Source organism: Canis lupus, chromosome 22 (assembly GCF_048164855.1).
Source record: "Canis lupus baileyi chromosome 22, mCanLup2.hap1, whole genome shotgun sequence".
Taxonomy (NCBI): domain Eukaryota; kingdom Metazoa; phylum Chordata; class Mammalia; order Carnivora; family Canidae; genus Canis; species Canis lupus.
This window is the reverse complement of record NC_132859.1, coordinates 23,014,136-23,028,083: the sequence shown is the minus strand read 5'-3', so window position 1 is coordinate 23,028,083 and position 13,948 is coordinate 23,014,136. Positions and strand designations below refer to the sequence as shown.

The following is a 13,948-nucleotide window of genomic DNA, read 5'->3' as shown; positions in this document are numbered from 1 at the left end:
AGTAAGCAAGAAGATGAAATGAACCAGGCATTTATTATGCAAACTTATTTATGCTTCTAATATGTTTATATATAAGACTTGAATTCAGAAAGGTTTGAGGTTTCTTAAAACGAGAACTGAAGATGTTTTAGAAAAAAAAAATGTTGCTCCGAATTGTATTTTTTGTATTTAGCTATATATGATATATAAAACCACATCAAATACTTAAATGAAATATTATTCCATGTAAGAAAATCCACCATGAAAAAAATGTTCCCTTATAAATGGGGTAAGAGGGAAAAGTATCTAAGAGAAAAAAATATGTAAACTAAAGTACATTTCCTATCTTTTCCAGATTTAGACCTGAAAATATTTTAGTACACAATACTGAAGAATCATTTTTCCAAACTTATCTCACCTAGTATTAAATTGGTGGCAGGAACTCGTACTTGATTAAAATGGATCTCAAAATGTCCTCCATGGAAATTATCTGTAAAATAGAAAATAAAAATTTTTTAAAGATTTTATTTATTTATTTGAGAAAGAGATAAAGATAGAGAGAGTATGAGCAGGGGAAAGGGAAGAGAAGCTGGCTCCCTGCTGAGCAGGGAGCCAATGGGGGGCTGGATCCCAGGACCCCAAGGTCATGATCTGAAGTCAGATTTAAAAAATACATATTTTATTTATTTATTCCTGAGAGACATAGAGAAAAGCAGAGGCATAGAGAGAGAAGCAGGCTCCTCACAGGGAGTCCGATGTAGGGCTCAATCTCTGGACCGGGATCACGCCTTGAGCCAAAGGCAGATGCTCAACTGTTGAGCACCCAGGTGTCCCATGCAGGCAGATGTTTAACCAACTGAACCACTCAGGTACCTCAGAAAACATAATTTTAAAGAGCAAAATGAGTTGACCAAAAAATTGGTCATATATAATTAATATTAATCAAAGAAATTACTCAGAAGGCACAGGACTTAAAAGCCTCATATATCAGGTATTCCTAGGTAGACCTTAAGCTCTGAACCCCTAGCCCCATAGCCCAGGAAACTCAAAAACTGTTCCACTTAGAAGAGATTTTAGAATTATTTGATCTAGAGGTTTTCAAACTCATTTTCTGAAGTTTGTAGAGTTACTAAAAGGGAAGGCGGCCTCATAGGTCCAATCAGATTATCTTATTATTACTTTATTATTATTTCTTCTTTGAGATTTTTAATATATGAACTTCCATAGAAAATTTTGCTTGGGGGAGAAATGGTTTCAATAGTTCAAAACTTGAAAGTGAATAATGTAGTTTAAGGCTGTTTTGTTTTGTTTTGTTTTGTTTTGAGAGAGTGAGGACAAGAGAGCGAGAGAGCAAGAGAGAGCACAAAGAGGGGAAGTGACTGGCAGAGGGAAAAGAGAAGTAGGCTCTCCACTGAGCAGGGAGCCCAACGTGGGGCTGGATCCCAGGATTAGGATCTGAGCTGAAGGCAGACAATTAATCCACTGAGCCACCCAGGTGCCCTGTAATTTGTTTCTTATTTTATCATTGTGTAAATCAATGCCTGAAACTGCAAAAAACCTGCAAGAAGGGACAAAGCAGGCTCAGCATTCAAGACAAAGCAGAGACTACTCCCAGTCCAGGATTGTTCACTATGTGTTTGCCTCTTGGAAATGCTGGCATTTGATGGAGACTGAGAACACTTTAGTCTTTACATCACACCGCCTACCCCTCCTCATACTCCCTCCCCCACCCTTAAGTTCTAGAGATAATCTCATGCTAACTCCACACCCTTTTCCTGTCAGAATAGACATTAATAATCAAACTTCTCCAGAGTTGTTTCTTTTGGCCTTGTGTGTAGCGAGTTGGAGAGGGGCTGTACATTTGTCTCACTGAAAATTTAAACACAGGTTCTAAAATGGAGGTGATTTCCAGGCAACATAAATTATAAATCCATTTTGGGGGTCTTAGGGTTGTGAGATCAAGTCTCTCATTGGCTAAGGGCTCGGCATGGAGCCCGCTTAAGATTTTCTCTCTCTGCCTCTTCCCCCCATTCTCTGTCTCTTAAAAAAAAAAAAAAAAGAATTTTACTGTGGATTATGTAGATTTAATTTTTCTAGGGATGCCTGGATGGCTCAGTGGTTAAGCGTCTGCCTTCAGCTCAGGGCGTGATCCAGGAATCCAGATCGAGTCCCACTTTGGGTTCCCTGCAGGGAGCCTGCTTCTCCCTCTGCCTGTGTCTCTGCCTCTCTCTCTCTCTCATGAATAAATAAATATTTTTTAAAAAAAGATTTAGTTTTTCTAAGTTTGTTTCATTAACTCATTCTCCTAGATGATAGAAGCAGAGTCTCAACTGCTGTTCCTTGAATACAATCTACCCTTTCCCAAAAGTAAACAAAATGATGTCCAATGATGCATTGCCTCTCTTTGCTTTTTTTGTTGTTGTTGTTAAGATTTTATTTATTTATTCATGAGAGACACACAGAGAGAGGCAAAGACACAGGCAGAGGGAGAAGCAGACTCCATGCAGGGAGCCCGACGTGGGACTCGATCTTGGGACTCCAGGATCACGCCCTGAGCCAAAGCTAGCTGCTCAACCGCTGAGCTACCCAGGCGTCCCTTTATTCTGAATTCTACTGGCATTTATGTTAAAACCGTTGTCAGCACCAAAGGATTTCTAAGAATATATCTACTGCATTATAATGCTATCTGTTTCCTTCAGTATTACTGCATATCTCAGTGATCCTGCTTGCTAATGCACACTTCTGTTGTTTGAGTACTTACCTATGTAGCCAAAAACTGACAAAGGCCTTATTATTTCTACACCAGGTGTGTTGACAGGAACAAGAACCATGCTGTGTTGTTTGTATCTGGTTAAAGAAAAACAGATGTTAGGAAAAGTGTGCTAAGTGGAAAAATAAAACAGCTGTTAGACGGAGTTGCAATTGTCCTTTTTCGGTTGTTATTATGTACATGCAAGCAATGATGTCTGGAATGGGAATTGTGTGGAAGACATACATCAAGCACAGTTGGATGTAGGCTGTGATCTGGAACAGTAATAATGATATGAAAATCAATTAAAGTTACTTGATTGAAGCTTCTCATTGTTCAGCAATGGAAACTGGGAACTGATAATATCAAATGTTGCAAGACTATACGGTCTTTGATCTATAGTCTAATCACATAATTATTTACAGATCATTCTGAAAATTTTTATGTCCTATAATCTGATCCAAACAGCTTTGAGGATTCAGCAACACTTTTTAATACAGGAAATTCCACAGTGAAGAACATATAGCAACTCCCTAAAATGTTTCTTAAATAAATCTTATAGTAAAATAACTATGAAACACAAATGTGACATTAATCTCATACTTTATATTATTATAATCTATAAGTTCAACTGGTGCATTTTTTAAAAGAAATTTCTTTAGAGAGGGGTGGAAGAAGCAGAGGGAAAAGAATCTTAAGCAGGCTCCATGCCCAACACAGGGCTCAGTCTCATAACCCTGAAATCATGATCTGGGCTGAAATCAAGAGTCAGACACTTAACTGACTGAGGCACCCAGGCACCCAAACCAAATGGTGCATTTTAGGTAAATTACATGGGTAGAAAGAAAGGGTGATTTTTATTCCTAATTAGATTTCTCAATCACAATTATTTTATTACCTGGTTGCAGAGGCATTTTTAGTTCTTCCCAAAACAATTGCAATTGTGCACTTTGGATTTCCAGCTCCTAAAACCAGGGAGAAAATGAGAATACACCATAAAAAGAAATTTTGAGTCTGACATTTCACCCTAAAAGTTCTAATCCTTCTAAGTTTATTTTGAAAAAAAAAAAAAAAAGGAAGAAAACCCTTGACTCATTAAAAAATGCTTATGTACAAAGCTGTACATCACCCAAGAAAAATGACCATGCAGAGCCAAGAGTGGATTCCATTAATGACAGCTGCTGCACAAAAAGAACCAGAAGTCGAAGCCATGAAACACTACAACCCTTAAGACAAATTACGGCTCTCCCATTCATACTATTTTGGCATGTTAGAAAAGTGGTAAAATTCCTTTAGTGTATTTCCTCCTGCTTAGATCTCCTATTTTCTGACATATGAACAACAAGGTATTAACACTCACATGGTATTAACTACCCAGTCAGTGGCTGAGAAAGACCTCATTTCCCCCACCATGGAGTTGGGGGAAGGTAAGCTGGTCTGAGGATCTTAGTACCCATCCTGACTATACCATTTGGGCTTGACATACTAGAGCCGCTGAGGATGGTTTACTTGGGCTTGTCCACATATATACCTCTCTGATTCTGATGTCAGTAAGCCTAGGTTCTCTTTTGTTTTTTATTTATTAAAGGTTAGAAATTTGAAATACAAAGTTCTTTCAATTTTAATGCAAACTTTAATTTGATTATATAGTTCAGAGCTCTATAGTAGTTCCCCAAAGAGGCCTTCTTACAAAAACTACATTTCTTTTTCACCAGGTAAGTCTAAGCTTCTGGTCCCTCAGGGAAAATCCCATTTAACTGGCTTTCTAATTACAAAGCCACATACCACAGGGGCAGACTAATTTAAAGACATCTGTAGAGAGCCTTAAACAAATTATCAGATTCTTTTTTCTTTTTTTCTCTTAAAGATTTTATTTATTTATTTATGAGAGACACACACAGAAAGGCAGAGACACAGGCAGAGAGAGAAGCAGGCTCCCCAAGGGGAGCCTGATACGGAACTTGATCCCAGGACCCCAGGATCATGACCTGAGCCAAAGGCAGATGCTCAACCACTGAGCCACCCATGTGCCTGTTTTTTCTAACTTCATATAAAAAATGGTTTCAAGAGATCTGAAATCATATGAACATTCAATGAGAAATGTTGAGAATTATGTCAAGTACAGTATTGCCACCTTATCCACAAGGGACATGTTCTAAGATCCCCAATGGAGGCCTGAAACTTTAATAGGACCAAACCCTATATATACTGCTTTTTCCTATATATAGACACCTATGATAAAGTTTAATTTATAAATTAGACATAGTAAGAGATTAACAACAACCAATAATAAAATAGAACTGTAACATTATACTGTAATAAAAGGTTGTCAATGTTGTTGATTAGGCAAGAAATAGAGACCAAGGCCAACAGATAAAGAAACAGAAGGATAAAAGTCAAGAGTAAAGTCAGAGCGAAGGGAAACTCCAGGACTCCCATTTGAAATTTTAAAATTCCTTACAATTGAATAGAAGAAACAAATGAAACAGAATGTATAGTTATGGCTCTTATGTTTTTGGTCTGAGGAGATCCTGAATAAGCAAAAAACCATACTACAGAAACCAATCTAGAATTTGCTAGAGTTCAGAATGGAAACGGAATTGGTAGCTTATTTATTTATTTAGAAAGTATGCACATGAGGTAGGGGAGGGACAGAGGAAGAAGGAGAGAGAAGGTTCCAAGCAGACATCACAATGAGTGAGGAGCCTGACTTGGGTCTCAATCCCTTGACCCTGAGATCATGACCTGAGCTGAAATCAAAAGTGGGATGCTCAACTGACTGGACAACTCAGGTGCCCCTTGGTAGCTTTTCTCAAAACAACTTGGAGAAATTCAAGATTGTAGAAACTTGTTTGTCCCTCATTACTCCTGAGATTCCATTGAAATAAATGTATAAAAGTACAATAAAGGCATAACCATAACAGAAAAGGAAGTAAAGAAGGTGAGGCACCGGATTAGGGGTGTTGGTGGTCACCAACGGATGAAAGATTTCAATAAATATCTAGGAAACAGATAAGGCAAATTGATCAATGAAATGAACAGAGAAGTCAGAGTCTGGAAAATGATGTAAGAAACTACAAAGGGAGAGGGTTCTGGCCTCAGAGTCAGAAGGTATAATTGAGAAGTAAGGTGACCAAAGGTGAATTAATTCAAGATTTACAGGTGGACAGATATATTAGCTGGCAATCCTATAGGCAGGTATATGATACTTAGCCTGAAGGAGAAGTATGTAGTATTTTACAAAACAACAACAACAACAACAACAACAAAAAACCCAAAAAACTGAATAAACTTATTCTGAGACTTGGGAGGATGTAACTTGGAAACTAGCTTCCCATCAGTGACTCTAAACTGAATCCCAGTCCTCCTCCACAAAAGGTTTCTTTATAAAATTCTCACCTAGGAGAGGAACATGGCTGGAAAAGAGCCCTGTAAAACGCTCTGCCATTTACCCTTCCTTTTCATCTTAAAGTATGAGCAGAAAACCAAGGATCTGTAGTATGTGAAGAGAGACTGCAGCATTAAAGAGAATGACTGACCAAAATAAATAAACTATAAAACTGACCATAGAGGAACAAAAAACAAGAAACAGAACCTAAGCAAAGCAAAACAAAACAAAACGAGCTAAAGCAAACAACAAAAACTCTGGTTGATGTAATTGGAGAGATTCATATATATTGCAACCAGAAAACCAGAAAAGAATGTTACGAAACAGGAACAACCAGAGGACAAGAAAATAAAAACTCTTAGAGATTAACATATGATTGCTAAAGCATAAAGTTCAATAGAAGCACTAAAAATCAAATCAAGAAAATTTTTGATAAGCAGAAGAAAAAGAGGTCAAGGGCAGCCCGGGTGGCTCAGTGGTTTAGCGCTGCTGTTAGCCCAGGGCCTGATCCTGGAGACCCAGGATCGAGTCCCATGTCAGGCTCCCTGCATGGAGCCTGCTTCTCCCTCTGCCTGTGTCTCTGCCTCCCTCTCTCTGTGTGTCTCTCATGAATAAATAAATAAAATCTTAACAACAACAACAAAAAAAAAAAAAAAAAGAAAGAAAGAAAGAAAGAAAAAGATTGAAAATAGGGGAGCAAAGATAAGAGACACTTAGAGCAAAAATATGAAGTCTAAGATCACAGTAAAATAGGTTTAATAAAGAGAAAATAGTCAAAAAAAAGAAAAATAAAGGGAAGAATTTATTAAAGAAACTTTAAAGTCCTCTAAAACTGAAAAAAAAAAAAAAGTCTTTAGATTAAAAGGACCATTGAGGGGTGCCTGGGTGGCTAAGTTGGTTAAGTGTCTGCCATTGGCTCAGGTCATGATCCTGGGGTCCCGGGATCAAGTTCCGCATTGGGCTCCCTGCTCAGTGAGGAGTCTATTTCTCCCTTTCCTTTGCCCCTTCCCCTGGCTTGTTCTCTCTCTCTCTCAAATAAATAAATAAATAAAATCTTAAAAAAAAATAAAAGGGCCATTGACTGGCAGGAAGAATCTATCTCTAGCTACATGTTTGTGACATTTCAAAACATAAGCAATAAAGAGAAAATCCTAAAGGAAAAAAGAAAAAAAACAAGCCACCTCTAAAGGAATGAGGATTAGACTTGCATCATCAGGGATGCTAGATAAAGAATTCAATCTAGCATTCTTTTTTTTTTTTAAATACAGGTGTCAGCAGGGTTGGTTCTTTTTTTTAAAAAAAATTATTTATTTATGATAGTCAGACACAGAGAGAGAGAGAGAGAGGCAGAGACACAGGCTGAGGGAGAAGCAGGCTCCATGCACTGGGAGCCCATTGTGGGATTCGATCCCGGGTCTCCAGGATTGCACCCTGGGCCAAAGGCAGGCGCTAAGCCACTGCGCCACCCAGGGATCCCTCAATCTAGCATTCTATACCAATCATAGCATCAATCTCTGTGAAGGTAAAATAAATACCTACCTATTCAGACCCACAAGATCTCAGATAAATTTATTTACTTATGCATCTTTCCTCCAAAAGTTAAGAATGTACTCAAGCAAAATAAGGAAGTAAATGAAAAAAAAAAAAAAAGAAGTCTTGGATCCAAAAGATAGTCAATTCCAGGAAAGCAATATATGGAAATCCCAGGATAATTGTACTGATATGCCTAAAAGATAATCAGTTCAGATTGCAATAGGAAGAATAAAGACTAAAAGAAAGGTCTCCAGAAAAAGGAAAATTCAATAGAATTACAGGTATAACTTAAAGATATATAGGTGTATATGTAAGGGGGAGGAAATATGATACAAATAAATAATGCATTGAAAAAAAAAGAAAATTAGAAATTATAGGAAAATAATTTTTAAATATACAAGCGAACCATGATCCAAATATAAAGCCAACTAGAATATGGTATGAATTTAAGTAATATATAGAGCATAAGAAAAGCTATTCTAATTGACTTTGATGCTAGAAACAGTCTTCTTAGAATGGCCAAGGTGATATTATACAGCAGCTATTAGAGGACATGAAATATAATATACTACTTAGGCCACCACTGAACAATATCTACACAGTCCTATAAGACAAGTACTTTGTATTGGTTTTCAATGTTTAGAGTCAACTTGTGGTCAATCATGATTTCACAAAACAGAATGTAAATGTTAGTAATCTTGACAATGTAAAAGTAGAAGCTATTGCTGATGTAAGGTACAATACGGAAGGAGGAGATAAAAGGTAGAGAAAGTGATATGAGTATTCATATTCTTACATTATAAATAAAATTAATCTTGAAGAGATTCTGTCAAATGAGATTGTAGAGGACAGATTTAGAGATCATTTCAAAGTTTAAAAAGTCATCAATCAAAAATTTAAAACAATAAATATCTAATTAGGAAAATGCAGAGTTATGGTACAAATGCGTGAAATCATTATTCATATAGGGGGAGGTCAGTGGAGGAATAAATGAATAAATTAGGAGAGAGAAAAAAGCATTTTACCTAAGATTAGAGTAGAAACCAGAGAACTAAAAATAGAAAATGTTAGAAGAGTTTCTTCTAGGGTATGACTTTGGCGTGTGGAGGGATGGGAAACAGTATGCTCTTAAATATTTTCTGATTTGTTGACACTTCTATTTTTTTTTTTTAATTTTTATTTATTCATGATAGGCACACAGTGAGAGAGAGAGAGGCAGAGACACAGGCAGAGGGAGAAGCAGGCTCCATGCACCGGGAGCCTGACGTGGGATTTGATCCCGGATCTCCAGGATTGCACCCTGGGCCAAAGGCAGGCGCCAAACCGCTGCGCCACCCAGGGATCCCTTGTTGACACTTCTAATTGCCACTTCTACTACTACTACTTTTTTAAAAAAGAATTTGTGAGAGACTGCATGTAAGTGGGGGGAGGGGCAAAGGGGAAGGGAGAGGAAGAGAATCTCAAGAAGGCTCCACACTCAGTGTGGGGCTCAGTGTGGGGTTTGATCTCATGACCCTGAGACTATGATCTGAACCGAAACCAAACTGACTGAGCCACTCATGCCCCACTAGTACTACTTTTAAAAACATTTTTAAGAACTACCCTACCATCCTGTAACAAATCTGTAGGTCTCCGTTAGAAGGAGATTAAGAGGGATACTTGGGTGGCATCTGCCTTTGACTCAGGTCGTGATCTTGGAGTCCTGGGATCGAGTCTCACATTAGGCTCCCTGCAGGGAGCTTGCTTCTCCCTCTGCCTAAGTCTCTGCCTCTCTCTGTGCCTCTCATGAATAATTTTTTTAAAGGAGACTAAGAGACCTGATGAGTAAACAGTAGTATGTTTTTTTCCTGTTTCCTTATCTTCTTTTAATCTGAACATTATTAAATCTGCCAGCCGTGGAGGAGCCACTGCCAAATATAAGGTGGGGCATTTCCCCACTTCTATATACAGAAATCCTATATACATGCTCTGCGTTATAAAATGCTCAAATTGATAAAAATACTAACAATAGATTTCATCTGGGGAAGGGAGGGAAGGAGGTGGAAGGAATTTTAGTGTAACTAAAATGAGTGACTGTTCATCTCTAGGCTGGTAGATCTTAAACAGATTTAGAGCTTGACTCATGACAGTGCTTTCTCCATGCAAAAGAAAAGATCAAAACATACAATCATACATACATACTCTGGCATTCCCCTTCTGCTTGGCTTTATTGCACTTTGCAGATACTCTGTTGTTTTGTTTTGTTTTTGCTTTTTAGAGATTGAAGGCTAGTGGCAACCATGCATAAAGCAAGTCTATCAGCACCATTTTTCCAACAGCATTTGCTCACCTCCTGTCTCTGTGTCACATTTTGGTAATTCTTGCAGAATTCCAAACTTGTTGATTATTATTCTGTTTGTTATGTTAGTCTGTGACCTTTGATGTTACTGTTGTAATTATTTTCAGGCACCAAGAACTGGACCCATACAAAACTGCAAACTCAATCCATAAATGTTATGTACATTCTGACTTCTCCATCAACTGGATGTTCCCCATCACTCTCCCTCTCCTCAGGCTCCCCTATTCCTAGAGATACAACTATATTGAATTTAGGCCAATTAATAACCCTACAATGGTCTCTAAGTGTTCAAGTGAAAGAAGAGTCATAGGTCTCTCACTTTACATCAAATGCTTTTAGAAATGATTAAATTTAGTGAGGAAGGCATGTCAAAAGCTGATAGGCTTAATGCTAGGCTTCTTGCACCAGTTAGCCAAACTGTTAATGCAAAGGAGAAGTTCTTAAAGGAAATTAAAAGTTCTACTACAGTGAACACACAAATGATAAGGTAGCAAAATAGCCTTATGGCCGACATGGAGAAGGTTTGAGTGGTCTGGATAGAAGATCAAACCAGCCACAACATTCCCTCCTCAAGCCAAAGTAAAATACCGAGCTAAGCCCTAATTCTCTTCAATTCTATGAAGGCTGAGAGAGGTTAGGAAGCTGCAGAAGCAAAGTTTGATGCCAGAGCACCTGAGTGGCTCAGTTGGTAAGGCAGCTGCCTTCAGCTCAGGTCATGATCCCAGGGTCTTGGGGTCAAGCTCTATTTCGGGCTCTCTGTTCAGCAGGGAGCCTGCCTCTCCCTCTCCCCCTGCCTGCCACTCCCCCTGCTTGTACTCCCCCTTTCCTTCTCTGTCAAATAAAATCAAGAAAGAAAGAAAAGAAAAGAAAAGAAAAGAAAAGAAAAGAAAAGAAAAGAAAAGAAAAAAGAAAGAAAGAAAGAAAGAGAAAGAAAGAAAGAAAGAAAGAAAGAAAGAAAGAAAGAAAGAAAGAAAGAAAGAAAAGGAAAGGAAAGGAAAGGAAAGAAAAGAAAAGAAAAGAAGAAAGAAAGAAGCTTGAAGCAACAGAGATTGGTTTAAGGGAAGGTTTAAGGGAGGTTTAAGGGAAGAAGCTGAAGCTGTCTCCATAACATCAAAGTACAAGGTAAAGGAGCAAGGGCTGATACAGAAATTATAGCAAGTGATCCAGAAGATCTGGATAGCTAAGATAGCTAATGAAGGTGGCTGAACTAAACAACAGATTCTCATTGTAGATGAAAACAACCCTCTTCTATTGGAAGAAGATGCCATTTAGGACTTTCATAACTAGAGAGAAATCAGTGTCTGGCTTCCATGCTTCAAAGACAGAGAGACTCTCTTGTTAGGGGCTGATGAAGCTGGTGACTATGAAGCCAATGCTCATTTACCATTTGGAAAATCCTAAGGCCCTTAAGAATTATGCTAAAGTTAATGTGCCTGTGCTCTATAAATGGAGCAGTGATGCCTGGATGACAGCACATCTGTTTGCAACATGGTTTACTGAATATTTTAAGCTCACTGTTCACACTTTCTGCTCAGAAAATATTTTTCTTTTAAAATATTACTGCTCATTGATGATGCACCTGGTCATCCAAGAGCTGTGAAAGAGATGTTGCTTTCATGCCTGCTAACACAACATCCATTCTGCAGCCCATGGATCAAGTCTTACCATTTAAGAAATACATTTTGTAAAGTTCTAGCTGCCATAGCTTTTGATTCCTCTGATAGATCTGGGCAAAGTAAACTGAAAACCTTCAGAAGAGGATTAACCATTCTAGATGCCATTAAGAACATTTGGGAATAATGGAAAGAGGTCAAAATATCGACATTAACAGGAGTTTGGAAGAAGTTGATTCTAGCACTCATGGATGACTTGGAGGGGCTCAAGACTTCAATAGGGGAAATAACAGCTGATGTGGTAGAAATCACAGAACTAGAAGTGAAGCCTTAAGAAGGAACTGACTGGCTGTGAGCTTATGATAAAACTAAGAGATGAGGACTTGCTTCTTATGGGTGAACAAAGAAAGTAGTGAAATGAAAATGCTGTGAACATTGTTCAAATGACAACAGAGGATTGAGAATGTCACATAACCTTAGTTGGTAAAGCAACAGCAGGGTTTGAGAGCACTGACTCCAATTTTGAAAGAAGTTCTACTATAGGAAAAATGCTATCAAACAGCATCACATGCTATAGAGAAATTGTTCATGAAAGGAAGAGTCAACTAAGATAGCAACCTTCATTGTTGTCTCATTATGAGAAAATGCCCCAGTCACTCCAACCATGAGCAACCACCACCCTGATCAGTCAGCAGCCATCAACATTGAGGTAAGACCCTTCCAGCAAAAAGATTACAACTTGTTCAAGGCTCAGATAATGGTTAGCATTTCTTTGCAATAAAGTATTTTTTAATTGTATACTTTTTTTTAGACATACTGCTATTACACACTCAATCGACTGCTGTATAGTGTTAACCATAACTCATATTCACTGGGAAACCAAAAGATTCATTTGACTTGCATTACTGCAGTATTTTATTGCAGTAGTCTGGAATCAAAGCTACATCTCCAAAGCTATGCCTATAGGTGATTTTGTCTACAGCTAGAAAGGAAGGGAGAAGCTTTTTAGCTAATTGGAACAGGAAAAATTTTTAAAGAAACCTTAAATTGGCCACTAGATGCCACACTAATCAGGTAATAAACATATTAGGCAAGATTGTCTCTTATTTTTCCCCAAATATATGATTTATTGTCTGTATTTTGTATGAAATAAAGAGCAAAAGATAAAGAGCAAAACTATTTTCTTCACCCTCAGGGCTTTTGAAATATAATCATATTACTAAATCCAATTATTTCAAATAAAATATAAAGTTGTGATACTGAAAAGGAATGAATCTGTTTTTCACTAAAGGAAAAACACAAGCATTTTCAGAAATACAAGAGAAATGTAATGTTCAAATGAACACTTCGCAATACTTTGAAAAGTCTGCAGACAACAAAGGTCCTTGATTCAAATTAAACATACTTATTTTATATCAACCAATAATAACGGCATTTTAGTTTCTGGAATTTATACACACACACGGGCACAGAGAGATGAGAGACTTTATTTTATTTTTATTTATTATTATTTTTTAAATTTATGATAGGCACACAGTGAGAGAGAGAGAGAGGCAGAGACACAGGCAGAGGGAGAAGCAGGCTCCATGCACCGGGAGTCCAACGTGGGATCCGATCCCGGGTCTCCAGGATCGCGCCCTGGGCCAAAGGCAGGCGCCAAACCGCTGCGCCACCCAGGGATCCCGAGAGACTTTATTTTAGAAAACAGTTTTAGGGGCAGCCCGGGTAGCTGAGCGGTTTAGTACCGCCTTCAGCCCAGGGCGTGATTCTGGAGACTGGGATTGAGTCCTACGTCAGGCTCCCTGCAGGGAGTCTGCTTCTCCCTCTGCTTCTCTCTCTGTGTCTCTCTCATGAATAAATGGATAAAATCTTAAAAAACAAAACAAAACAAAACAAAAAAAAACAGTTTTAGGTTCACAGAAAATTGAGGGGAAGGTACAGAGATTTTCCATATACCACCCCCACATGTAACTCCTTGTTATCAACCTCCCCCATCAGGATGCTATATTTGTTACAACTGACAAACCTGTGCTGACACATCATAATTACCCCAAGTTCATGGTTTCTATTATAATTCACTCTTGATGTTGTATATTCTTTGGGTTTGGACAAATGTATAATGACATGGAGCCATCATCAGGATATCATAGAGTATTTTCAGTCCATCCAAAGTCCTCTATGCTCTACTTATTCATCCCTCACCACTCCCAATCCTTGGCAACCACTGATCTTTTGTCTCCATAGTTCTGCCTTTCAAGTGTCAAATAATTGAAACCATAACCTTTTCACTTAATAATGTGCATTTAAGGTTCCTCCATGTCTTTTTATGGCTTGATAGCTCATTTCTT

At 38.1% G+C, this 13,948-nt stretch overlaps 1 protein-coding gene across 2 annotated transcripts in view; it reads right to left on the bottom strand.

The window, feature by feature from the left end:
• Positions 1-13,948, bottom strand: part of ACAD11 (acyl-CoA dehydrogenase family member 11) — a 110,447-nt gene that overhangs the window by 20,937 nt on the left and 75,562 nt on the right. For both annotated transcript variants that reach the window (XM_072792758.1, XM_072792757.1), the window contains exons 14-16: positions 3,627-3,693; positions 2,741-2,826; positions 398-469 (exon numbers count right to left, since the gene is read on the bottom strand). In XM_072792758.1, coding sequence (XP_072648859.1) covers positions 398-469; positions 2,741-2,826; positions 3,627-3,693 — 225 coding nt within the window. The remainder of the gene's footprint in view (positions 1-397; positions 470-2,740; positions 2,827-3,626; positions 3,694-13,948) is intronic.